The following is a 25,883-nucleotide window of genomic DNA, read 5'->3' as shown; positions in this document are numbered from 1 at the left end:
TAATAGGCAATCACTTATCACATGTCTGAAGACACCAAGTGACACTTTGGGGCTGAGAGTGACTTCTTTTTGGTTGTGATATCTGCCGGTCAGTGCCAAGACTTTTTAGTTCTTGAAGTACCCGCTCAACATTTGTTTCCATTTGTAGGTCGCCCTTGTCACCCAAACGGTGGAAAAGGCTGGCATAAGCACAGAATTGGATGCTGATAGGGAAAAGTGTGTTTGTTTTTAAATTAAAAAGCTTAAAATCTTTTGTTACATGGATACTATGTGGATGCCACTACTGAAAGAAAAAACTTGGCCCTCTTAAGACAGTTGAGAGAAAACAATTACAGGATACCCGTTTTTGAACAGCTTTGGTATTGATGGTGTTTATGTAATGTTTACAATAGTGTGCAAAACTGGTGGAATCTGTGTGTTACAGAAATCTCTGAGGGTGAGGGGATTTCTGCTCCTGGCACCAAAGCCTCCCATCAGTCGAGCTATGTTCTACAATGAATTCATTGATAGTCTCTAGCTGAAGAGAAACAGAATGTTAAAGCATCTTAGTACTTGCTTTGTCTGCCCAGTAGTGCCATCACTGTTGACTGCACACCTTATTGCAATAAACGGATAATGCTTCACCAATAGCTGGAGATTTGATTTATCATTTTTGGTGATAAAGTTTAGGATGTCCCAAAGAGGCTCTCTCTGTGACAATAACTTTAGTTGAATTTCCCTTGAATGTTGAAGACATTTCTTTTTACTTACATGCTGAATAAGGAAGGGGGATAGGAAGCTGACATTAAACACTGATCTACAGCAGGACAAACTTGCACATTGCCAACAATGTTGCAATGTGCTGGGAGACAGCAGATTGTGATTATATATTTATATAAACATACCTGCCTTTGCATATGGTTGATTTAGACTGAATAATTAACAATTACAAAGAACTGAATAAGTGCAAGACCCCTCACTGCTCTCCCAGACTGTCATCAGGGAAAAATATATGTTTTGTCTTGGTAATATGGTGAAAGTGTGTTGAAGTATGCATGTGCTGGAATGTTTTATGCTGGTGTTCTGTAAAAAAAAAAAAAAGAAAACGTTATGTTTGAAAATACTAGGCAAGATCTGATATGTTTTAGCTAGTGGCTGGTTGAAATGTTTGAAACAGGTCTATGTATTAAAACATCAGAATTCCGCTTCAACAGGCCCGCCCCCCCCTTCTGTATGGGCACTTTTCAAGATGCAACATAGCTGCAGAAAATGCAGCCCCAACCTTATCCAATGTTGTTAGAAGTACATACAAGAACATTAATGAAGTCATTACTGTTAATGCAGAACCAACTTTAGTTATATAGAATTTTAAAATAAAGTACTAACAGTATAATTTTTTACATAAGATGTACTTTGGAATCTACTCTACCAATAATATAACATCTTAATCCTCCAGGAGACAGATTAAAACTGTATATGTGTGTAAATGTAGGAGCAACTGTGCATTTTACTTCTTATGAAGCATTATTGCAGATTCCTGAAACCTGTGCTGATGATGTCTATAATGTCTTGTCTCAGCAGTCCCTCTGTCTGAAAGGAAGAACAGCAATGCACCCTTGTCGATGTTCGTACTTTCTAATGGACCACAGGTCCCCATGATAACGGTAAGATGACAAGTGACACAGTGAAGGTTAAAATTAATCCAATTAAACAACTGCCCATGTTTCCATAATATAACCTGAAGCTAGATGTGACACAAGGCATATTACCTGTGATTACAGATCAACTATAACAAAAGGTGGTTATACCTATCTCCAGTACTGTTAGCACCATGATGCATCCCATTAAGAAACCAGGTTTGGCTTTCTTTTCAATTTCTGTTCTCCTGGCCTAGTACATGGATGCTTTACTTGTTATCTTATTTTGTGATCCAGGCATGTGTAAGAAATACACAATTTTATTGGATAACCATTTTGCATAACCAAACGGTGTCTAAGGATAAATTACAGCTTTGGTCTTCTAAGGTTCACAATCTTTCATATGGGCAAAGTTGTAGTACTCACACACAACAACTATAACACAAGCTCCATTGATCAGGAATAAGTCTAAACTGTGTTCATACTAAGTGGATCCCTGTGTATGCTAGACTTATACATCCCTTGCGCGAGATGTTGCGGTCTACAAAGCCTCAACCATTAAACTGGACATAAGAAAGACTACAGGCATTTAAACATGATCATGTTTCTGCATCCACTCTGGGACTCCCATTGTTTTGTCATTCACACATGAGATACGCTGCACTACATTTGCTTTACTAGTTGATAGTTGCCTGTAATTATTATAATACACCCCTGCACCACCCTTAAATTAAGCTATACTCCTCCTTGCACCACAAGACGACGACACACACAGTAAATCTGGATAGGTTCATCAGGTGAATCTCAGGTGGTTTACACAGTCACTAGATCGCACCCAGACCTATCAGATAAACCTGGGTACACTGGTCTTTTTTTCTTTTTTAGATGGTTCAGGTATTTTGTGGTTATAAATATAAATCTATAACCTCTCAGCGCCCAAATCATGTGAGTGAGCTCTCACTATTGTCCGGCTGCTTGTCAGCATCGGAAGTCCCTACAACCAGATCCCACAATCCTTTTATACACATACCACAGCAAGCGCACCCATGTTGTGCACCTGTGTGCTGTGGGAAAGAATAAGTGGTAATTTAACCCTGTCCGCAGGATGTACCTGATTTTTGAGCTTTGATCCTACTATTTCAGCCTATTTCCTCTGACTTGTACACGTGAGAAATAGAATGGTAAGATAGAAGGAGAACACCGACAACAACCTTGGAGTTGTAGACAGAGGTCAGGCCTGTCAGGTACAATTTTCCCCTGTAGTCAGAGGAAATGATATTGCCCAGATCAGGGTCGAATATCATAGATTCTTCAGCCACTTGGGAGAAATCTTGGAGTCGCATCCTTGCCATGACTGATGGATCGCCGGAGGCTGACATTTTCGGGGTTTGGAGGTGCTTTTGGAATCAAAGATTCCTTCCAAGAAAGAGGAAACCTTACCAGACGCTGCACCAACTAAGCCAGGTGCTGCAGGGGAGGGTCCCAAAGTTCTCTGATCCAGAGACATAGGGTCACTCCCTGTGGCACCTGAGGGAGGGGTTGAGAAGTGAGGATCCCTGCTCAACTCCCTAGAACTTGCAACAAGCTGCGTGAGCTCTGCAATGGCCAATGTCAAAGATTATGCCTGTCTGGTTCTCCCAAATCAATGGAGGCACCCCAAAGCGAACAATGTCGATAGTCCTCTGCTATACATGCTGTGCATAGGGCATCCAGTCCAAACAGGGCACAGGGCAATTTACAGTTTCACAGAGAACAGACAAAACCTTCTGCCACCATTCCTCTTCCACAGTAAGCCATGGAAGCACTCCACTTCCCAGACATAGTGAAGATGAGGGAAGCTTGCTGCAGAGAAGAGAGCAAAAGGGAAGGAAAAGAAGCTGCTGGTCCTATGCTGATTTTTTGGAGGACTTACCAGTGTGGGAAGAGACGTTCCTGTGCAGGAATAGCACTTCCCTCCATGACCCAGCAAATAGGGAGGCTGACAACAACGTCCATAAAGACAGCCCCATGTGTGCCCCCTGCCTAGTGTGGTGTTGTAATGGATGCCCCCCCCCCCCACCACCACCACCTGAATCCCCCACTCCTCCTGTGCAGATCTCGACACCAGGGGCTAACCACTATTCCAGGAGAAGAGGGGAGCTACTTACATATAAGCTGTGTCTAAGTTCGCTGTCTGGTACCGTTCCCAGTGCCTGCATGAAGATCCAAGACACTACCAGTGGCAGCAGTGACCAGATCCCCAGATGAAGGCACTACCAGCTAGGAGCATATCCACAGCCCACACTAGGCATCCCCAACTGCAGCTGAGGAATGCAGATTCCAAGATAAAATAGCACATAAAACTTTTTTTTCCCTAAAATTAAAAAATACCCAAAATTCAGGCTGTTTTAGGCAGCCACAGTAAAAGCACCCAGCTCTTGCAATGAAAAAGACTGGAGTAGCAGGAAGTCAGTGGGTTGTAGAGGGAGAAATGATTGAGCTTTAGCCAGTAAATTTTAAGTGTCCAAGCTTCTGTCACTGCAGTTGCTTCAGTGTCCCACATTGGGATGAATCAAAAAAATAAAAATGGTAAAAGTACCAATACATAGATGTAAACCTATGGATTGTAAAGGCAAGCACACAATTTAGTAATAAAAAAAAGCTTCTTATGCGGGTCAACGATGTAAGTGGACAAGAAACTTGAGTATGTGATTAACTATAACTATATCCAAGGCACACAAAATAACTTGCTCTATGGACACAATGTATACAATGCAGAGAGCACAGCAAAGCATCATATCAAAGAACATTATGGGGAAGGAGGGGGGCTGCCCTGCTCAATGATATAAATACATCATCATCATCATCATCTGTAAACCAGTAAGATAAAACAAAATAGTTTGTAAAAGTTGCAGGAGGCTATATAAAAGTCTTAAAGTAAAGCCATCTGAAGGTGAAAAACAAAATGTAAAGAAGAAGTTATCCATCAGATAAAATTTCCTGTAAAAGTAATTTATACTCACTTTCGTTTGGACCCTCTGCCAATGAAAATACTTCCAGTAAACCTTGAAACAAGATATGAGCTGACTCCTAGGCGATTTGCCAAGACATATGCAGGATTATATTTTATTGAAAACTTCTACAGAAAAGACAAAAATAAAATAAAATTGAATAACGTTAATCGTATAACCTGCTACAATATCACCATCCAGGCTTCACATTCATACAGAATTATATTGGTGTACTATCATCAGAGGTATATAGCATGAGGAACCAGTAATTAAACATGTTCTGTGAAATCTTTCCTGGATTTAGAGACATTCTAAGGACAAACTGCACAGATCATTGTACATCTAGTTTCAAATTATGTTGTAACATGTTACTAAATTTAATTAACTGAGGATATTTGTTAAAAAAAGTTTTTATATTTTTACATTTGGGACACTGCACTTTTTTTTTCTTCATTATGAATGTCACACCATTTTATTACTTAGAATCACTGAATGACATTTATGAAAAAGTTCTATAGAAAATCTAGTTTTCCCCATACCAATCACTTTTATTTTCCAAGCTACATTAGAAGAATGGCAGCTAGAATCTGACTGTCTGCTATTGGCAACACCCCCTGCACAGTTACCTGTAGAACAGTTTTCACAAAGATCCACCAACATTGCTCTAGAAGAGCACCCAGGTCTCACTATATCTTCCACTCCTTTCATTCATATAAATCTGGTTCAGGCTACGTAGGGTATATACCCAACACCATCAGCTAATAACGCCAAAGAGAACTTATTTACACAGCAGTGCTGCGCAATCAAGGAGTAAGGTAAGGAGGGGATTATTTCTGACAAGCACGAAGGTCTACAGTTGGCACAGTCATTTAAAAGAGCACAAACACTGCAATTGCAGGCTATGAGGAGGCAAATATCGCTTTCTGTTAGCAGTATAAGCAGACAGGTCTGTATGGGTCACAGCAATTATGCTGAGCATTACTATGAATACTACAAATCAAGCATCATGCTGCTAACAGGAAGTAAAAAACAATATTTTCTCTTTTTTTCATGCAAATATCAATAGATCTTCCTCTTATCTACTAATAATAATAACATTAAATGTTCAAGTTTGCATGTAATCCTTGTTTAGGAGTGTCTTAGTGGACATTTTCAGACAGACCCATGACATACACAAGGAATATTAAAAGGTATAAATCAGCAAGGACAAAAAAAAGGGTCACATTGAACACTATTTTATTATTATTATTAATTTTTATTTATAGGGCGCCATAAGGTGTCCGTGGCGCCGTACAGGGACAAAACGAATTACAATACAAGGTGAGACAGCACAGTACAGTAAACAGTAAGCACAGTAACTCAGTAAGCTCAATGCACAGCTAGAGAGGGCGGGGAAAGGGGGAGGGAGGATCGGCAAACAACGGAGCCCAAGAAGGAGGGCGCGGAAGACAGGGAGACCCCCAGAGGGGACGGGGGGAGGAGGGTCCTCGAAGGAGGAGGGCAAAGTAGATGGAGAGCAGAGTTAGAAGTGGTGGAAACAGGAGGAAAGATGGCCCTGCTCAGAGGAGCGTACAATCTAAGGGAAGGGGTGGAAAGACAGAGAGACGCAGGGGAGAGAGGGAGAATAGTGGGACAGGGGCGGGGAAGGGGAAATGGTATCTGTTATAATGAATTTAATATCAAAGATTCAATGATTGGATATAAGTAGCAAAGAAATTGATACTATGAAAGTTATTAATGAATGCAACAAGAGGGGCCACCACACACTAGAATAATAAGCAGGGGAGTTCTGCCAACTTACATGCTGGTTCTGTATTAAGGCATCTAGCTCAGGCTCACAGGGAATGTTAAACAGAATACGGATTCTGTTCTCACTGAGAATATCAGATGAGTCTTGCACCTACAGGTGTGAAAAAATTAGACAAAATAGAATTTTCTTCAGAAAGCTGTGTGAAAACATCGCAAAGAAGAAGCATTTCAAAAGAAATACATGATAATATAGACTCAATCTCAATGTAAAGAAAAAACAAACACAAAAAACTTAAAAAAAACGCAATTGGGAATAAAATCAGCATAGTGATAATATACCTTTAGGTAGGCTTTCAAGTCCCATGTGAAATTCTAATAAAGTTAAGAATCATTACAACATACACAATCCTTTAAAATCTACTGTACCTCTCCCATGCAACCATAGTAAGGTATGCTCAGCATGAAGACTGTATTCCCAGGTGAGAACAGTTCACAGAGAGTCTTGAATTTCGAAAAGTCAGATTCAAAAGCAGTAATGTCCTAAAAAAAAAAGAAAAAAAGTCATTAAATATGAATGGTTTTATACACCGTACCAATGATATAATGCCAGAATGTTTTTAGCTGTTTGCTGCAACATTCGCTATTAACAGGGCGCTGCCCACCTTGACAACTGCTTGATACACGAAGGGGAGAACCTGCTTGGACCACTGCTTCTCCAGATAGACCTCCCCATTCTGTGTTATCTGGTATCGACGACCAGTAAGCAGCTGTGCATTTAGCACTATTGATGTTTCATTGATAATCACTCCTTTTCTTCTTTGGTAGCTTTAAGAAAACAAAAAAAAAAAAACTTCTTATGAAATCTTAATAAAAAACCAAGATAGAATACAATAATATACACTCGGTTGGACTGGGATTTCTTTATCTTTGATGGGAGAAGGGAAATGGGATTACAAGCAGTGGTCATGGAAATGTAGGTGAATGGAGTTTAATAGTTTTACAATGAAGGTAGGATGAGAAATGGCGGTATGGCAAACCACTGTATACCAGCCCACTTCAACCATTGATTACAACTGAATGGTGACCAAAACCGCTTATGGACTTATTTTCCCTGTGTTGTGAACTCACTATTCAGAGATTCCTTGCACTTCCTTCACCCAGAGGTTTCGCTCTTTGTCACCGACATAAGCTACTTTAGTAGGTGGTACTGATCCACCAGTGTAGAGCTTCTGGGTTCCAGGAGGTTCATTCAAATAAAACCTGAAACACATAAAATGTAACATTATCCACACAATAAAGAAAGATACTACAAATGTATTATAGTAACTCTACACCTAAGACAGTGTTCTCCATATTGCATTTCAACGTTTCTGTTACAAATCGGAAGAATTTACATACTTCGTTTCTCCATCTGACACTGCCACAATACGTGCTTCTTCAAGGTGGGGCCAGTTAACAAATACAGATTTCCCAAGCACTGCATTGGCCACAGATTCCACTTCCTGAAGACAAAGCAGACACATGACAAATATGAATGCATAAACATAATACAACAAATGTGACAGACATCTATGTACTGGATGTCCAATCGACAACACAAAGATACTTACAGTTTGCTCCTCATTTTCATTGTCCAAAATCTCTAAAATCACGTTCTCTCCTCGGCTGCTCTGTTGGAAAACCTGAACTCCTGATTTCTTCATACAGAACTAATAAAAGACCAAAAGTACACACAGTATTGTCACAAAGAGTAATTAAAAATACATAGAACAAACATTTTAGTCAACGTTTTCAGACTGGCATTATAAAGCAAATATTATTACAGTTGGAGATTTGTAAGGTAGCTACAGTGCTCTATAATACTGGACAGTGGTGAAAACGGAGTAAACAGAGACATACAAGCTTCACAAAATAAATGCAGATATGAAAACAAAGGATAGAGAGGGTTTACAATCTAGTGGGACTACAGCATAGCTGACAAGAGGAGTGAGTGTGGCTCAGAGTGGAGGTTGTCACAGTTATGGTGTACTAGTATTCGTATTTGTATTTGTGGGAGCAGGGTGAGCTCCAATAAAGAAGTGGGTTTTCAGAGAGAGTTTAAAGATTTGAGGGCTAGGTGAAGAGTCTTATCAGGTTAGGGAATTGCATAAGTGGGCAGTGGCACAGGAGAAGCTGTAGGTACTAGTCAGAGGTGGAGAACAAAAGAGCGAAAATGAAGGTCAGAGGTAAATACGAGGTGGGCAGCACGGTGGCTAAGTGGTTAGTACTTCTGCCTCACAGCACTGGGGTCATGAGTTCAATTCCCGACCATGGCCTTATCTGTTTGGATTTTGTATGTTCTCCCCGTGTTTGCGTGGGTTTCCTCCAGTTGCTCCAGTTTCCTTCCAGACACCAAAAACATACTAGTAGGTTAATTGGCTGCTATCAAAATTGACCCTAGTCTCTCTCTCTCTTTCTCTGTCTGTCTGTGTTTGTTAGGGAATTTAGACTGTAAGCTCCAATTGGGCAGGGACTGATGTGAATGAGTTCTCTGTACAGTGCTGCGGAATCAGTGGCACTATATAAATAAATGGTGACGATGATGATAACTTGAGTATTTTGAGATAAGGCTTGAGATGTATTGAGCAATAGTGTTGCTGAGAGTTTGTAGGATAGGGGTAAGTAATTTGTATTGGATTCTGGAGGATGTGGGAATAAGCAGAGCTGTATGGCAGATATGGAGCATGAGAAAGACCAGTCCTGCCACAGCATTTAGGATGGATTGTAGCAGAGAGAGATTGGTGAGAGGAATGCAGAAGTGAAAGGAGGAGGCTGCAGAAGTGGAAACAGGAGATGAGCGAATCAATTAGAATCTTGGTTGTATCTTGGATAAGAAAAGGCCCCATACCAGAAACTGCTCCTCCTTGACAAAATATTTCTAGTAATATTCTGAAGATGGTGGCGACACGGTCTGTGAGACAGATGTGAAGAGTAAAGCACAGGGAGGAGTCAAATGTCATCCCAAGGCAGCAGTGAGAGAATGAGGAAATTGTGGTGGTGTTTATGGAAAAGGTGATTTGAAGGGAGGTGGCCACTCTGGGAGGGGAGAAGGTAATAAGATCTGTTTTGGACATGTTGAGCTTCAGATAGTGTTGGCACATCCATGTGGAGACAGCAGAGAGATGAAGGTTCGCAAGAGATAGTAGAGGAGGGGAGAGGGCAGGGGAGGACATGTAGTTTTGGGCATTGTCAGCAAAGAGGTGATACTGGAGATCAAATGCATGAAAGAATACAATGCCGCTTACACAAAATCATTATTTAATTTTTTTGTAGATAATAGTATAGGAACATGTCAGGTGGTACAATACAACCAAACTACTGTAACCTGCAGTGCCTATATATGACAGAACTTACTTTGTGTTTAATGTGTTTCAGAGTTGGAAAGCCACAAAAATACAAAGCGCTCTTGTTCACTTTTGTGATCTTGTTATCAACCATATCCACATGCCATGCATCCAGTGAAATGGTTTTACATCTGTCAAGAAAGTAAATAAACAGATTTATTTATTACTTTTTGAGAATAGCTAATTTTGTTTCATGTTGTTTTAAACATATTTATGATTATAAAAAATGCAATATGAGAAAGAGGAATAGGGTCCATCATAAAGAAGAGTACTCATTCAACTGATATAGCAACTCAACAGTAAAAAGCAGCGTAGCCCCAGGCCTCTGAAGAAATTTTTTTTTATTCATCCTACCAGGTATTTTCGAATTAATTATACATACATATATACACACATACATATATAAATACACATATAAACACACACACACACACACACACACACGAGATTATATATATATATATATATATATATATATATATATATATATATACACACATATATATACACACACACACGTGTGTATATATCTGTTTATATCTATATCTATCTCTATCTATCTATCTATATATACACACACACACAGACAAACATATTCCGTCCATAACCAATATTATATAACCTTAGCTTTACCTTGCATGGCAGCGTTCAATGCTCTGAAATTTATCTGGCCAGGGTGAGTTTAATTTGAAGTCAATCCCATTTTCATACAAGTACATTAAGCACTCGCTATGTCTGTTCCGTTTGTGCTCATCCTCGCTCAGGCACTTGTTGCAGGGCTCCATGGCTTCCAGCAATCGAGTCTGCAGGACAGGAGCATTAGCATGCAGTTCGACTTTACAAAACACAGTTCACATGTAATAACCCAACAGACACAATTACCCAGCTTCATCCCTCAAGATGTGCTCAGCACAGCACACAACTTCGTGTGCCCATATTTCAATAAACATGCTTTTATTTATCTTAATTTAAACCATCCAATCATCTCAAGTTAACTCATAACCCCATGCAAAATGCCATCTTCTGCTCAGCTGGTCTTAAGGCCAAATGGCTATTACTTCCATCATTTTTTTCTTGTTTGTTTGTTTGTTCAATCAATTACTTTCATGGATGAAAAATGTGGTTAATGCCATTTCCCTTTACAATGCTGCAGTTTTGTTTTGCTTTTTAAGCACAATGTGTTGTGGTTTCTAGCTATTTGCTTAATTGTATCTTTACACTCAATATATTATACTTTATCTCAAAAATAAGTGAAAAAGGAATAAAAAGTCAACAGGTTCTCAATAATAGGATTTTTATACTTCCGTTAATACCATTTATCTTAGTCCACTGGGAAACACCGGGTACATTGGGGCATATTGTAGGTAGGGGATCCAGGCGTTTGGGCACTTTAAGAATCTAAACAGCTGTCCATAGTTAGTCCCCCTCTATACTCCTCTCCTATTATATGACAATATCATGATTAATGTGGAACTGAAACCACTTTAGGAAGGAAGGTCTGGTCCAAAGAACCATCCTATCATCATGCAAAACTAGAAGAATAGATTTGCAGGCAATATGCTTCCTCCACACCAGATGATAAGTTTTGACTGAACCTGGCTTCCGAGTCCAAAGCATGATGTAAACCACATGCTCAGACAAGCCTTTTGCCAGAAGGACCATGGCTTCAACAGCCACGTTGTTAAAGCCAGATATTCTAAACAGAGATGAAAAAAAAATGGTCCTTGACTTAGTAGGTCTGGCTGCAGTGGCAGATGCAGTAACTGACTGATAGAGAGAAAATTGGTGTACCAGGCCTACAAGGCCAATCTGGCACCACCAGAATGACCAGAAAACCTTCTCTCTTCAGCTTCTTCAAGACCTTCAAAAGCATGGCTACCAGAGGGAACAGATAAACCAGGTGGAACCGCCAAGGAACGGACATGGTGTCTACCAAGACTGCTCAAGGACCTCTTACCCTGAAACAAAATCTCGACCTTGTGGTTCAACTGAAATGCCATAATGTCGACATCCGTTGACCCCACCCGAGATCATTCGCAGGGGTGAAGAGTTTGCCAGCTCAGAAAGTCGGCCTTCCAATTTTCCAACCATGGGATGAAGACCACCATGATTGCCCTAGCATGTTTTTCGGCCCATTGAAAGATCATGTGCATCTCTCTCATGTCTGGAGGACTCCTTGTCGCAGCCCTAGTGATTGAGGTATACCACCGCTATGGCATTGTTTGACTGTATCTACACCTGCCCTTCATCAAATGTTTCGTACTGACCTGAGCACAGAACATGGAAGGAATCCAAGCTTCCAATAAGAGTCCAAAGACCTTGAAACTGGGTGTGAAGACATACAGCTTGCCAACACAGAGGTCACCACGGTCCAATCCCAGATTGAGAAAAGGAGGACCCCTGCAGAGATTGTCCTTCTGCAGCCACCAAAAGGAGCAACTGACCCGCCCAAGGGTAAAGACAAACACCTGACTGGAAAGGGTCACATGAGATCTGTTTCACTTTGGAAGGAGTTCCAGAAAACACTCTCGTATGAAATTGAGCAAACTGGACCACCCCGAAAGTTGATACTATCTTACACAGAAACTTCATGCAGAAGTGTACAGAAGCCTATATGACAGCTAATAGAGAGACCATACCATTTTATCTAAGGCCTGAAAATAGTCGGGTGGCAAGAACACTCTCTGTTTTTGCGTGTCAGAGTAGACCCAAAGAGATCATCCGGAGTCAATATGGACTTTTTGAATTGAGGATTTGGACATGGGCCAGAAGCACAGACTCTGCCTTGAGAAGACTGTCCAGGGAAGGGATGATCATAACCCCCTTTGACCTCAACAGTGTCGCCATTACAGTCATGATCTTGATGAAGACCCGCAGAGCTGTGGCAAGACCAAAATGAAAAGCCCTGTACTGGTAATGTTCCGATTGACCAGCAAACCTGAGAGGGGACTGATGGCCCTCCCAGATAGGAACATGTTAATATGTATCCCTAATGTCCGGTGACACCATGAACTCGTCCTGTTTCATGCTGTGAATTAACGACTCCAAGAACTCCATTTTCAATTTGGTCACCCGCAGCTGGGTGTTCAAGGATTTGAGGTTCAGAATCAGGCTGAAGAAACCAGAAACAGGTTGGAATAAATTCCCAAACTTCTTTGATTTTCCAGAACTGGTATAACCACCCCTGAAGAAATCAGGGAGTGGATGGTCGTTGGCAGAGGCAAACGCTTTGTCCGATCTATAGGTAGTCCTGTGTAAGATAACCGTCTGGGGGGATACCTGAGGAGATTTATCATGTATCCCCAGATCCCCGATGTCTCTTACCCAGGCATGTGTGGTGGTCTGAAACCACTGATCCCTGAAGAGGTGAAGACAGGCTCCCACAACAGCGGATCCTGGGTGGGCAGAACACCCATCATGCAGTCATTACTTGTTGGCAGACTTGGCTGCTAGATGCCTAGCAGACCATGCTCTAGGGGCGGATGACTGTCCTCTGGAGTGCCGAATCCATGACATGCATGAGGAGCGAAAGAAGTGAAATTTGGACACCTTCAGCTGTGGAGTATTAACAAGGAGGAAAGCACCTTTTCCTCCAGTTTCCTGACTTATAATGCTGTTATGCTCTGGCCCAAACAGAACACTCCCCTAAAAAGGAAGTGACTCAAGAATATTCTTATACTCCACATCAGTCTCCCAAGACTTAAGCCAGAGAGTCAGATAGGCCAAAACTACAGAGGCAGAAATCCATGCAGGGCGGCCTCCCCCAAATAGTCTATAGCCCTCTGAATCTGTTCCACCAAAAAAAGCAATTCAAATCCCAGTTTGCCAGCTGACAAACCCTCTGAACACTGCTTGTACCAGAAGAGTTCAAAAGTTTTGTTCACCCAAGTAGATTTCAAGACTGGCTTTAAGGAGGCACCCACTGCCACGAAAATGGAGTTAAGGATGCTCTGAACCTTATGGTCCACCCCATCCTTAAGCGTAGCTGCATTGGGAATGTGCATGGCAGTTGTCTTACACAACCTCGCAACAGGAGCACCCACTTTGGGAGACACATCATAATTAGCGATAACCTCGGGGGGAAAGAGGATAACAGGACTGCAGCCGACTGAACACATGAAACTTCTTATCTGATGACAAGGTCTCACCTAACAAGTCCTCCAGTTGGGGAAAGTGGGAAGAGAGAAATAGCTTTTTGACCTTTGTGTAAACAGAGAAGGTTCTGCAGTCTCAGGGACTACCACCTCTGGAATGACTAACACCTGGTGCAAAGCTTGTGTAAATTCCTCCACCCCCTGACGTTCAGAGGGGACTGACTACCCAAAAGAGGAGTCTTTCACATCTGACCCAACAAGCACCTTGCCCTCTTCCTGGGAAGAACAGTCAGAATCTGACTCATTCCCCGGCTGGGAGGCCACCACCCTCCTGTGAATTTTCGAGTAAGATGACATAGTGGATATCCACATCCTCTCTAAAGAGGTGGAAACCGAAACCAGGCCGTGTACTGAAGTCCGCACCAACAGAGACAGAAGTACCTGGGGGCCACCGCAGCTTCTTAAGTACTCCTCTTGCAACATTGTGCTCAACTTCAGCCATAGCCAAGGAACGCCGGGCACAGTCTGCGAAGACAGTGGCCGGCTTCTCCGGAGGTGCCCATTGGTGGAAGATCAGTAGTGGAGGCATCCCCTCTGTACCTCCGATTCCCCGCTCCTAGCAGTGCATAGCCGCCCGAGCTGTGCACTGCAGAACTGACAGCCGCTTCCAAAATCACCTCCTGTGTTAGCTAACAGACCAACATTGCCCAGACAGAATATTGCTCCGATCCAGAGTTTACAGCCAAGCTTGAGAAATGCTGTGCAGACAAGGCCATACTGCAAGACCTAGTGGAGGTCGCAGCCAATACTGAAGCACAGTAGCCAAAGAATATAAGCATGTGCAGATTATTTCAGAAGTCCTAGCTCCAAATGTCAGTTCACGAATGCTCCAGATGGCATTGGGGTATCTGATTTATAAACTGACATATGAAAGCTTAGGCAGAATTTTTAGCCAAATCACCCCACCCCCCCATTTACTGTACTGCTACATATCAGCCTGAGAATTAGGAACACTACCCCTAGCAATGTACCAGTTTCATGGATTCTAGACACACTGGACACTGTGCCAGGAATTCCCAGCCCCACTCCCCTTTATCATGAATCCTTGGTGTAATAGACGACCCCCATAACTGCATTTTCTAACAAATTATACAGAAATCTTTGTTTGTTCACAAACCCATCACCATGTTTTGGATGTACCCTAACCCCACCCCATACTGCAGGTGTGGAAAATATTAATTGACAACATGCTTACTCACCTATGTAAATGCCCAAAGGGTTACTACAGCCAGATATGAGCTGATATTTTACATCTCAACTTGATGTTTGCCATCTTCTGGGCAGATACAAAGATGAGTATTAATATGAGCTTGTGATCATCCAATTTACTAGCAGAAGCATGCCCACTATCTTGAGAAAAACGGCCATCCACCTGCCAGAACTGGCTTTTAAGGATCACATAAATGATTAGGGTCACAGGAATTTCTACCTACACCAACAGCTTATTTAAACAATGCCAAAAGGCATCATTACAAAACTTACCACACAAACAGGGAGGGGCGCAGTTTTATAGACCAAATTTCTCGACAACGGTATGTACTTTGGTAACTGTACTTTACAATTAGGGTTTTATTAAGTCTGTACTATATGGATGGTAGATTTTTTTTTTATTTTAAAAAACAACTGCAATATATTGCATGTTTAACAAAATGTTAGGACAAACCTAGCTGTCAAACTAAAAGTACAAACATTAGTGATTATTTATGTATACCATGAATAGCTACATGAATGGCATTATAAACAAATAAGCATGAAAATATACTTAGAATACAACTTGCCTCATCAATTAAAGGAATCAGTACCACAGCTTCCCATTCTTGCTGCTTCCCATTAAGGTCAGTTTTAAAATCTTGCGGATAGTAATCTATAATTGGAGACTCTTCACCTGTCATTAAGCTCTGAAGATGGAGAAATATACTTATTACATAAGAATGATATAATATATACATATCTCATGAGAAGTCTTGTCCAATGCAATGAAAGGTTTACCTGATAAGCCTGAGGCAGCAGGTCTTTACTAGCTGCAGGTAGGACAGCAAGTAGCTGCTCAAATGGCATGAAGGGCTTCCCCAAGTTAAAAGTCAATTTCAGGTGGCTGATATTTTGAATATCAGATAGGTATGGTGCATAATGGTAGGGGTAATACCTAAAATTTAAATCAGACATTTTAGTATTAGAACAAAGGACAGGTTAGCCATGCTACTTGTGCGATATCTGAAGGTAGATACATCAATACATAAAGTGAGGTCTACAGTAAAACATGAAACGCTCCTCTCTAAATTAATTTGCAAGCTTGGGTATACAGTATCCCTGTGTATAGAGTAGACTACAGGGATGTACAATGCAAAAAAAAAATGCATTGACAGACAATTGAAAACACAAAAAGTTACTTGCCCTAAGGATCTTATAAATCTTATTATTCAGTCCTCCCTGTCCTTAAGGGGCTTGGTGATGGCACAATTTCATCTGGCAATATTTCATACTGGTTTAAAAAACACAGTACTAATATTTATAACGGGGTAAAAAAGCTAAAACTCACACTGCCTATACCCATACAAATATCTGCAGATTTCTTAAACTGATAGTATAAAATGCCAGAAATAAAGTTCTGCTTGAGGTCACATAGTTATAAAATTACGCTAACCACAGAGGAAATCCCTTTGGTTTAAATCTCTAGCTTTTTCCCATTTTGAAAGCTAGGGACAACTTTTAATATTTAAGTGCTAATATCCAGAACATTTAAATTGTTGCTGCCTCTGTAGACTTTCACAAAGAAGTAAATAATAAAGGCGGACAAACATGAAAATTGCTAATTTATTGGTTCTGGATCTACAGTAATACAAGTCTTTAAAAGTAATTACAATTTCACAACTCATTTGTAAGATCAGCTATGCTTGTGCAAATCTGAAAATATACGTAAAGCCGTTTGAATATGTGCATTTGAAACATTAACAAAAACTGAGGTTAGAAAGTAGTTGATAGGGTATAGAGGAGAAGTAGCCTGCATTTCAGTGCTAAATTTGAAAGTGCCAGTAGTCCAACGACCACACTATACACCCCACAGTCTCCAATGGATGACAGAGAAAGTTAAAGCTAGTCAGTTACATAAAAAGAGATATATGCACAAGAATGTTACATGTATTGGTTTGTTTGTTTTTTTGCATATTTTACTAATAATAATAATAATAATAATAATAATAATAATAATAATAATAATATTAGGTCAACAAGAACATGTTAAAAATAAAGAAAATAAATGCCATAATGGACCATGTTTTATGGAGTCTGTTTTAGTACTTTTAAAGTTAATCAAATAACCATAACATTCTGAAATCAACCAATTCTGAGTGTGTCTCATTTTTACCTCAATGGGGAACACAAGTCAAGGAAAGGAGAAGGATGGTTGGGAGGGGAGGAAGATGGGGGGGTATTGCAGGCGTTTCTGTAGAACCATAAGGGAAGTAATACTTTTAATATAGTTGTGTAAAAGGATCACAGGTTACTAGTTATTATATTGTGAGATAAGTAATTTTTATATTGAAGTGGATAGGAGAAATGTGATGATCCAGCTAATGGACCGGGTTATAGTAATATTATGAATATATAAGTTATGGGGAATGTGGTTCACTCTATAGAGCCACATGGATCACACATGTCTGAACAAATGGCCTCTAGGTAATATCTGATTATTTCCATGCCAGATTTAATTTTTTTACGTTTTTGTGATTAAGACGGAAGCAGATTTTTCTAAATCCAAGTTGGGACACTTTGCATCTGCCAAAATACGCAAGGCCTATTTTTTTTCTTTAATAATTCTTATGATTTTGGAATGAAGAGTCACTGATCATTGGTGGTTGGAGCTTCCATCATAATATTAAGAAAATTGTGAGTCATATCCCCTAACTCCCCCCCACCTCACAGTCTCTCTCCCATTCCAATTTGTAAGGGCTCTGTTCAGGGAGTAAAGAGTCAAGTGGGGGACTATAATGCATACAATATCTATAGGAGATTGATTCGAAGGTGGTAAGAATCCAAAGAGCACTGTTAGCAGAGCACACTGCTGCAACAAGTTACATTTTGGGAGAAAAAATAGAATAATTTCTTACTATTATAAAACTAAGCCCAACTCCCTTGGGCACTTCACTAAGACTGGAGAGGCTACAGGGGGTTGCAGAGGGGAGGGATTTGTCAGCTTTCATACATTAACAAAGTTAACCTGTTAAGTGCCAACTCCACCTCCACTCTCACAACCCCATGGTAGCAGTGTCCCAGAGAGAGAAGCATGATACTGCTACAATTAACTATGGGCTGTAGTTGAAATAGTTCTCATTAACATTAAGGTTCAGAAATGTATTGGTACAGTCCATGACTGGTGTTTGTGTGGATAGAAAAATGGCAATTAGCTGGGGACCTGGATCCCTCTTGCTTCTTCCACCTCCACTTTAAAAAAAAAAAAAAAAAAAAAGATTGACAGTAGTTTTCAAGACAATCCACCTTCCTACAGTATGACCAGCTCTGCAGATCATTTTACTTTAATGCAGCAATGCGCCTGCTGTCTAACTGCATTGGAGGAGCAGTTGTAATAAAACAACTTTTAAAACTAAACCACGATGGGGGGAGGTCTGTATTATGGAGGGCATTTCATCTGTGCCATAAAGTCAGTGAGGCATGTAAAAATGATAGCCCAGCATTCAACATGCAGGAGGACTCCGTTGGGTCTAAAATGGCCCTGCCTGACGCAGTTATATTTAGGGTAATATCACCATAGCAAACACTGTTTTATATTTCACATCATCCACAAAAACATAGCTATGCTCAGATTATTCATATTTTCCATAGCATACACACTATTTGTCATTGGCTGGCACAGCACACAGAGTTTACTAGCCTCTACATACATAAAACAGTGTGTATTTTGTTTATTTTTTACACCAAAAATTGTTTGTGATTACAAAATATTTCACACACACACACACACATATATACATACATATATATATATATATATATATATATATATATATATATATATATATATATATATATATATATATATATAGCTGTACAGTAACTCACCAACACTAATACACACACATGCGATACTTCCATGGTTAATGCCTTTCTGGCAAGTTAGACAGATTTCACTTTTATAATATGCTTAACATAATCGCCTTTTACTTCAGAAGCAAGTCATTGTTCACATAATATTCTACGAGTGAGCACATTACCCATTCAACAACCTACTTGCAAAGCAGAAACAATCTCTCCATGGAAACAGATGTGAAACGCTGAAGATACTGCTGCTGTCAAGGAAAGGACAGCAGTCTGGAGAGCCACTTGCCCTATTTTCTAACAGACTAGGAATCCATGGAGAATGGTTCACTAACTTCTATACATAAGACACATGGATGCCTTCAAACAGCTGGAATGCAGCTTCCAAGAAAAAACATTTCAATAAAGAATATTACTCGGAGAAAGAACACATTTTACTCACCAGCTCCAGGACTGGACTCCGTGGTAGTAATAGTGCAAAATCCATTGTATAGCCTGGACATAACATTTAGCTTGATCAGCCAGAAACTCACTTAAATGGAGAAAGTACAAAAGAAAACAAAATACAATGAAAATTCAGGAATTAATAAGAAGTAAAAATATCTTCACATTCAACACAAATGGGTGTAATTACAATAAATCCTGCCTCTCTGTTAATTATGTTATGAGTAGAATGTTTAGGATGTGTTAGATACTGAGGTACTGTACTATAAAGTTGGCTGACCGGTACAAAGATATCAAGAGAGTCACAAATACAATATCCTAAACTGAAATAATTTTTAAACATTCATGTACTAGATAAGATCAAAGCTCACTTATCTTTCATTTCTTTTTATATAAATACATTTTCATTAATGGTAAAATGAAACCCAAATCAAACAAGAAAACAATCTAATTAGAACATCATTTTGTTTTAGGAGTGTAGTTTAGCTTTTTGTCCCTTTCCCTACTGTTCTTATTCCGTAAAAGCCCCAAATTCAATACAATTCAGACCACAATTGAAAAGTCTTCACTTCACTTAAAGACTACAGTCATAGAGCAAATAACTAGTGTCTCTTTTATTATAAGATAATAGTAAATATACTAGTTATATGTACTTTAGATAACCAAAATTAATTTAAAAATATGTCACGGTCACCAAGGAAAGGCCACTTGTAAGAAAGTCACCTTTTCAATAAGGCTTCAGACCACAGTGCAGTCCACATGTGGAAGAAATATAAAATGAAACAGGTAATTAAAAAAATTACTATTATCTGGTTATTTTAAATTTTAATTATCTAATCTTTAGTAATATTTTAATGTAATAAATATTTCCGAATACTATTTATGCATACTGGTACAAATACCGGATGAGTTGAGATACTCACTCAGACACGACTTCCACTCCCATTTTTGACATATAGTAAGCTCTTTTGTACTGTCTAAACTCAGTCTCAAAAATATCATCATCTTCTGGGTCCTCATCCAAACCTAAAAAAAGTAAAAAAAAAGTAGAATCTATTAAATTTGGAAAAGACAATAAGTAATCAGACATTTAGGGGTAGATTCAATTCTCCTCACTGCTCTTTAGAACAAGGAGAGCTGCGCACTATTACAGTTACTATGGTAATAGTGCGCATTATTACCGTAACCACAGTAATTTTAACCCGGATTTCTGGTCGCGGCTCACAAAGCTGCAAGCAGAAATCAGCATTGAAATTACCATAGTAACTGTAATAGTACGTGGAATTGAACAAATTCATCTAGCATGTTCAGTATCAAGACATTGTGCAACAGTATAGGGCTTTCAACCTATAAAAAAATATGTCCTATGCAAACATTACAGGAGCTGACAAGTCATATTTAATTTTGGACCCTCCCACTTTATAATTTCCCCATCATGAAGAGAATCCCAGGGTAGGGTCATCCCCAATTGCTGCATGGGAAAGCAGTTGGCCTAGAGGAAAAACTGGCCATTCCCTTTTAAGATAAAGCATACTGGCACAAAAGGACCTTACAATTGTAATTATAGCGATAAAAACAGACTGGCAAGATCAAGAAAAGATATTTACTTACACTTAGAATTTTCTTCCTTATCTTTCTCCAACGCACCTAAACAGAGAGAGTCATCGAAACCCTGTGGAGACACAAATACAAAATGTGTGAATCATTTCAATCTTAACTTCAGAAGCAGAGGTCAACTGTATTCCTAGTTCAATACTCAAAAGTAATGTACCACCATGGAATAACTATCTGAATTGTTCTGGCAGAACCATATTTCCCATCTAGTATAAACAAAAACAAATTGTGCATCAGCTTTAAATATAAAACATATCGTAACAGACTTAAAATACCTACAAGTAAATAATCAATAAAATAATGCTTTTAATTAAAATTATTTTAATTTATAATAGACTAACTGGCCACTGGTACCTTTATTGCATACATGAGGGGTTTGCTGCAGAATATGTACTACAAACCACCCAGTCTATTACTGACAATGCAGACATCATCAGTATAAAACAACAAGGCATTGATACTGAGGAGGTTAGGGGACTACAAATATAATAACTGCAGCACCACAAAGTAGCAACATACATAATCATATCCTAAATTAAGAATAAAAGACAAACAAATACAAAGATTAAAATATAAAGTTTTAAAGTACACCTGTGGATGCAGAAATATTCAATACTGAACTATTATATATTTCAGTGAAGTGCAAGGGAGGTGAAGCAAAGCAGCTTAAAGACAGTCAATAGCAACAGCTAGAAAATATGATTTTACTGTAACAGGAGTGGAGGATGCTTAGACCAAATTTCCAGTGATACAAGTTTATTATTTTACACTTGAAATATAGAAAATGCTACAATAACAAATTAGAACAAGCGATAAGAGGGAGGAATTCAATTCCCTGTGACGTGCCGTGAAGTGCCTCCGTAACATTCATGAAGGCAATCTGTGGTGATGTAACCTCACAGATTTTCCTTGCACCCCATAGAGGCACAGGAAACACCATGATGTTCAGGTAGCATAGTACCCAGAAATAAGTGCAGCCTGACATCCTTGTGATATGATAACTCTATGGGTCTGCTGGTCTTCACCTTCTGCCATTCACTTGGACTGCTGAATAAGTTAGACATAACAAGGAAATGAAAGGCAGCATGTATGTGATGTAAGCACTGATGTAAACCAGCACTGATGTTTCTTGAAATACAGTTTCCTAGAACAGAACTGACCTTGGATTTTTTCTTCTTACAGTTTCGAGCTTTCTCAGCAGCTTGGCCAGCAGCTTCATTGAGGTATTTATTACCCACTTTGCTTTCAAACCATTTTAGATCAACAAAGATTTCATTGAAATGGTCTCGATCGAACTAGAAATAAAGGACAATAAAAGATTCAGAGACAGTATACAAAGATGTGAATAATTAAACTTGATAACGGCATTCACATGTCTTGGTTGCCAAGTTACGTTTTTAACCAAAAGAAAAAAGATGTTAAAGCCGCACACTTACATAGGTCTGGTTGTGTGGTTTAACTGTAAACGTTGCCTTTCCATCCAGATATTTTTCATCTAGGGACCCTCTAGAGAAGGGAGCAGCACCATACCATATAATGGAAATGGAGCACCCTTCATTTCTTGATTTAGAAAGCAAATAACATAGCCTTCACATTGGCGAGAGGCCCATATAGAATGACAGATTGGCACTGGCATCTTCAAATATGCAAGAGAGCAAGGCCACCATTTCTCGGATTCAAAAAAGGTCCAACGAAGAGTACCCTTTCTATACAGAAAGTAAGCAAAATACTCTCTTCCCTTCCTGTATAGTACCATGGAATAGCCCTTCCTCAATGACAAGATAGGCAATATAATTCGAGCCAGGAAAGGCTGTAGGCAACTCCTCTATTCTTAATATGAACAGACTTCTCCACAAACTCTCACTGGGCTACAAGCCTGTCTTAGGGAACAGACACTGCTTGAGATCTATTCTCCATTTGGAATAATACAGTGGTGATATTTAAAAGTAATTCAAATGTACATATTCGCTTTCTAAAATACATCTTAATAAGTAGTTACTGAAAGACAGACACCAGAAATATATGGTTTCAACAACCAGGTAATATATTATTTGGCACTACTATACATTATATCCTTTAAGTGCCAGTGTAGGAGGTAGTTTTGCAGTCCACTGTGGTCAGACATGCACACTCTGCTTAGTCAGACACATGCTCATTTCACATAAGGCAGGGGTGACAATGTAATGTCAAGAATATAAGCTCTCATAGATAGGGTCCTCTCTACCCTATGTCTCATGTCTCTTAAGTCTGTCATAGGTCTTGCCTTAAGCTGAATTTTGCTTGCTCACATATATGGAATTCGTACCACTTGAAGGGTTACCTTCAAGTCTTAATAACTCCTTACAGTATTTGGTGATATTACTAGGCCAGTCAGTTTTATCATCTCTTCCCAACAAACATTCATTGCTTCACCGTTTGACCTTTTATAAGACCACAGCTCATTCCTCTAGGTGTGCAAAATATTGTTATTCACTGCGGAGATCAGTTACTGATCACCAATATTATCCCTGGTAACGTTACCATATTTTACACTCAGTCCTGGGCTGACCTGTGCACAGGAATTTTGTAGTACATTAAATCTGTCAGCATGGAGGAAAGCAATATTGGGAAACAGGAATTTCCATAGACCTTTCATAGATAAGAAGTGGATTAAAATAGCTTTATTGACCTGTAGGGCCTTGATAAGTAAAACATATCTGTTTGAAATGTAAACAGATAAAACCACACAGCAACCGTGCTGCATAGAAACTGTCCTTTAATTGCTGGCCCTACTCATTACCCCCATTCTAAATTCATTGTTCCTCCCATGCCTTGATCCTTCTAGTCATCAGCCTAGGTTTTTTTCTTCTTCTCTTTTTGTCTACTATTTATTGTCACAAAAACACAAACTAAGTTAAAAGGGTAGATTTTACAAATGACAATGGGTAGGCATTTATTTTTCTTTAAATAAGAACTATACCCAGAAAAACATTCCCACCCCCAACTTCCCTTACCCCTTTAACAAAACAGTGGAGACCAGTGCCTGGAACCTTAGCCATTTGTGAGATACTTCTCCCCTGGCACCCACATGGTCAATGCGGCTTTCTTGTGTCGAGTGTGTGGATGGACAGGATTCAGAATAGTGTTTGAACACCTGACTTTCACACTTCTCCTGCTTGAGAAGTTGTGAGCATCTCACACATGGCAGAAGGTAGGAAGGAGTTATACCGCCGTTTTATCTCTTCAGCCTTGGGTTGAATGGTATGACTGTTTTCATCACATTTCATTTATAATTCAAATATCTAAAAATACTCACAGCTGAAAGTTTTGCCAGATACTTTTCAAAGTGAACCAAGTTCAAATAACCACTCTCATTTATGTAACCTATGGGATAATCAGAGGAGGAAAGGTTTTAATATAACTAGTTAGAATTATCTAAGCTTATTGTTATTCAGTTACAGAATCATTACTAAGAAATATTTATATAATTTCTTTGACTCTTTTCATGCAAGAAAACTCAATATTACTACCCAAAACAAATAATTAAAGTGTAAAACTCTTTACAAAATGCAATAATCCTAACACCAGTCTTCAAGAGCTACAGGATTGTCCGTAAACAACGGCGATTTTCAAAACACTTAAGGACCAGGAAAGCAACTGCTCTATGTTTAGTCTATGAAGTGCTGGGAACTGCATTGTGTGCTAACAGTTATCCCTATTCTAACAGCGATTTAAACTGGCCTGCATGAAGCAGAGACAAACCATTAAGTAGATGCATAGCAAGCGCCTGTGTCTTGATACCCTAACCTGTTTGAAAAATTAGTGAGAGCTCTAGGGATCCACACATATATGAGAATAAGGCCTCCAACCGGCCTCCAATCACCCACACAAGTGTACATTACTAATAGACTGTTGAATTTAACAGATCAACACTATATTTCAGGGTAACATACCTCCAAGATCTGGTAAGACACTAATGTAGGTTCTGTACAACAGAGGCAGTGCATCATGGTTAATATGCAAATGAGGTAGATGAGGAATAAAATCGTTGCCCACAAGAAATCCCATTAAAATCCAGTCATCAATTATTCTTTCTATATCATATTCAAATGAGATCTTTTCCTGAAACGAAGAAAGGGTTTGATTTTATTATGCATAAAATATTGTACTACTTCAATTGCATTTATAATACCTTAACTCTATACCACTTACTTTCAATGAGGAAAATTCATAGTCAATATACTCCCTCATAAGAGACAAGTGTAGCAGGTGAAATGTGGTTTCTTCTGGTGCAGAAACTCTGAAAACACAATTGAAATGCCACAATTTATCTAATCAAATTGTACGAAATGCCACATTTTAGAAGAGAAAAAGGGGGGGGGGGTTGGGGTTGCTTATGGGTCATTTTGAAGAATAGAAAGGATTTGTTTTGAACTTTTTATTATTTTCTCAAAAGTATTCATTGGAACACAGACAATGCACCCCTTAGAAGGCAGGGCACTGAGAAAAATAGCCCTCATCTCCCTTATTATTGTCCTGCTCCTTCTTCATTTACCAGCAGCCCAGCAATGGAGACAAGAACAATAGAAGGAGCACAGTAGGACAGACAATAAGAAATAAAAAAAATCCCCTTTTCTCCTTCTGCACTAAGGGGGGCACAAAAGCCCACTACAAGGTAGGAGAGAAATGCCTAAAGAACATACAAATGGAGGCTCTTCCTTCCAAAAGCAGCATCCGCAAAAGTGGTAATGTCCGCCTTGTGGAAAAAGTATGTTTGACTAAGCAAGTGACTGGTCTGCTAAGGCCCTGTAAGGCACAGCTCAGATGAGACTAACCACTAGGGTTTAGTGCCATTAGCCCAGAGGGGACCAATGCCCCATTTGCAGAACTGGGCTGCCAAGT

General features: G+C 39.5%; 1 protein-coding gene across 2 annotated transcripts in view; it reads right to left on the bottom strand.

The window, feature by feature from the left end:
- The window catches only part of XRN1 (5'-3' exoribonuclease 1), an 80,175-nt gene that overhangs the window by 34,619 nt on the left and 19,673 nt on the right, over positions 1-25,883 (bottom strand). For both annotated transcript variants that reach the window (XM_075201939.1, XM_075201938.1), the window contains exons 7-24: positions 25,194-25,281; positions 24,935-25,103; positions 24,298-24,365; positions 22,163-22,297; positions 21,000-21,060; positions 20,312-20,414; positions 19,387-19,476; positions 15,882-16,038; positions 15,671-15,790; positions 10,372-10,541; positions 9,749-9,869; positions 7,966-8,064; positions 7,754-7,857; positions 7,484-7,615; positions 7,018-7,180; positions 6,782-6,895; positions 6,408-6,506; positions 4,619-4,734 (exon numbers count right to left, since the gene is read on the bottom strand). In XM_075201939.1, the coding sequence (XP_075058040.1) occupies positions 4,619-4,734; positions 6,408-6,506; positions 6,782-6,895; positions 7,018-7,180; positions 7,484-7,615; positions 7,754-7,857; positions 7,966-8,064; positions 9,749-9,869; positions 10,372-10,541; positions 15,671-15,790; positions 15,882-16,038; positions 19,387-19,476; positions 20,312-20,414; positions 21,000-21,060; positions 22,163-22,297; positions 24,298-24,365; positions 24,935-25,103; positions 25,194-25,281 (2,109 nt within the window). The remainder of the gene's footprint in view (positions 1-4,618; positions 4,735-6,407; positions 6,507-6,781; positions 6,896-7,017; positions 7,181-7,483; positions 7,616-7,753; positions 7,858-7,965; positions 8,065-9,748; positions 9,870-10,371; positions 10,542-15,670; positions 15,791-15,881; positions 16,039-19,386; positions 19,477-20,311; positions 20,415-20,999; positions 21,061-22,162; positions 22,298-24,297; positions 24,366-24,934; positions 25,104-25,193; positions 25,282-25,883) is intronic.

Source organism: Mixophyes fleayi, chromosome 3 (assembly GCF_038048845.1).
Source record: "Mixophyes fleayi isolate aMixFle1 chromosome 3, aMixFle1.hap1, whole genome shotgun sequence".
NCBI classification, from domain to species: domain Eukaryota; kingdom Metazoa; phylum Chordata; class Amphibia; order Anura; family Limnodynastidae; genus Mixophyes; species Mixophyes fleayi.
This window is presented reverse-complemented; position numbering and strand designations above follow the sequence as displayed.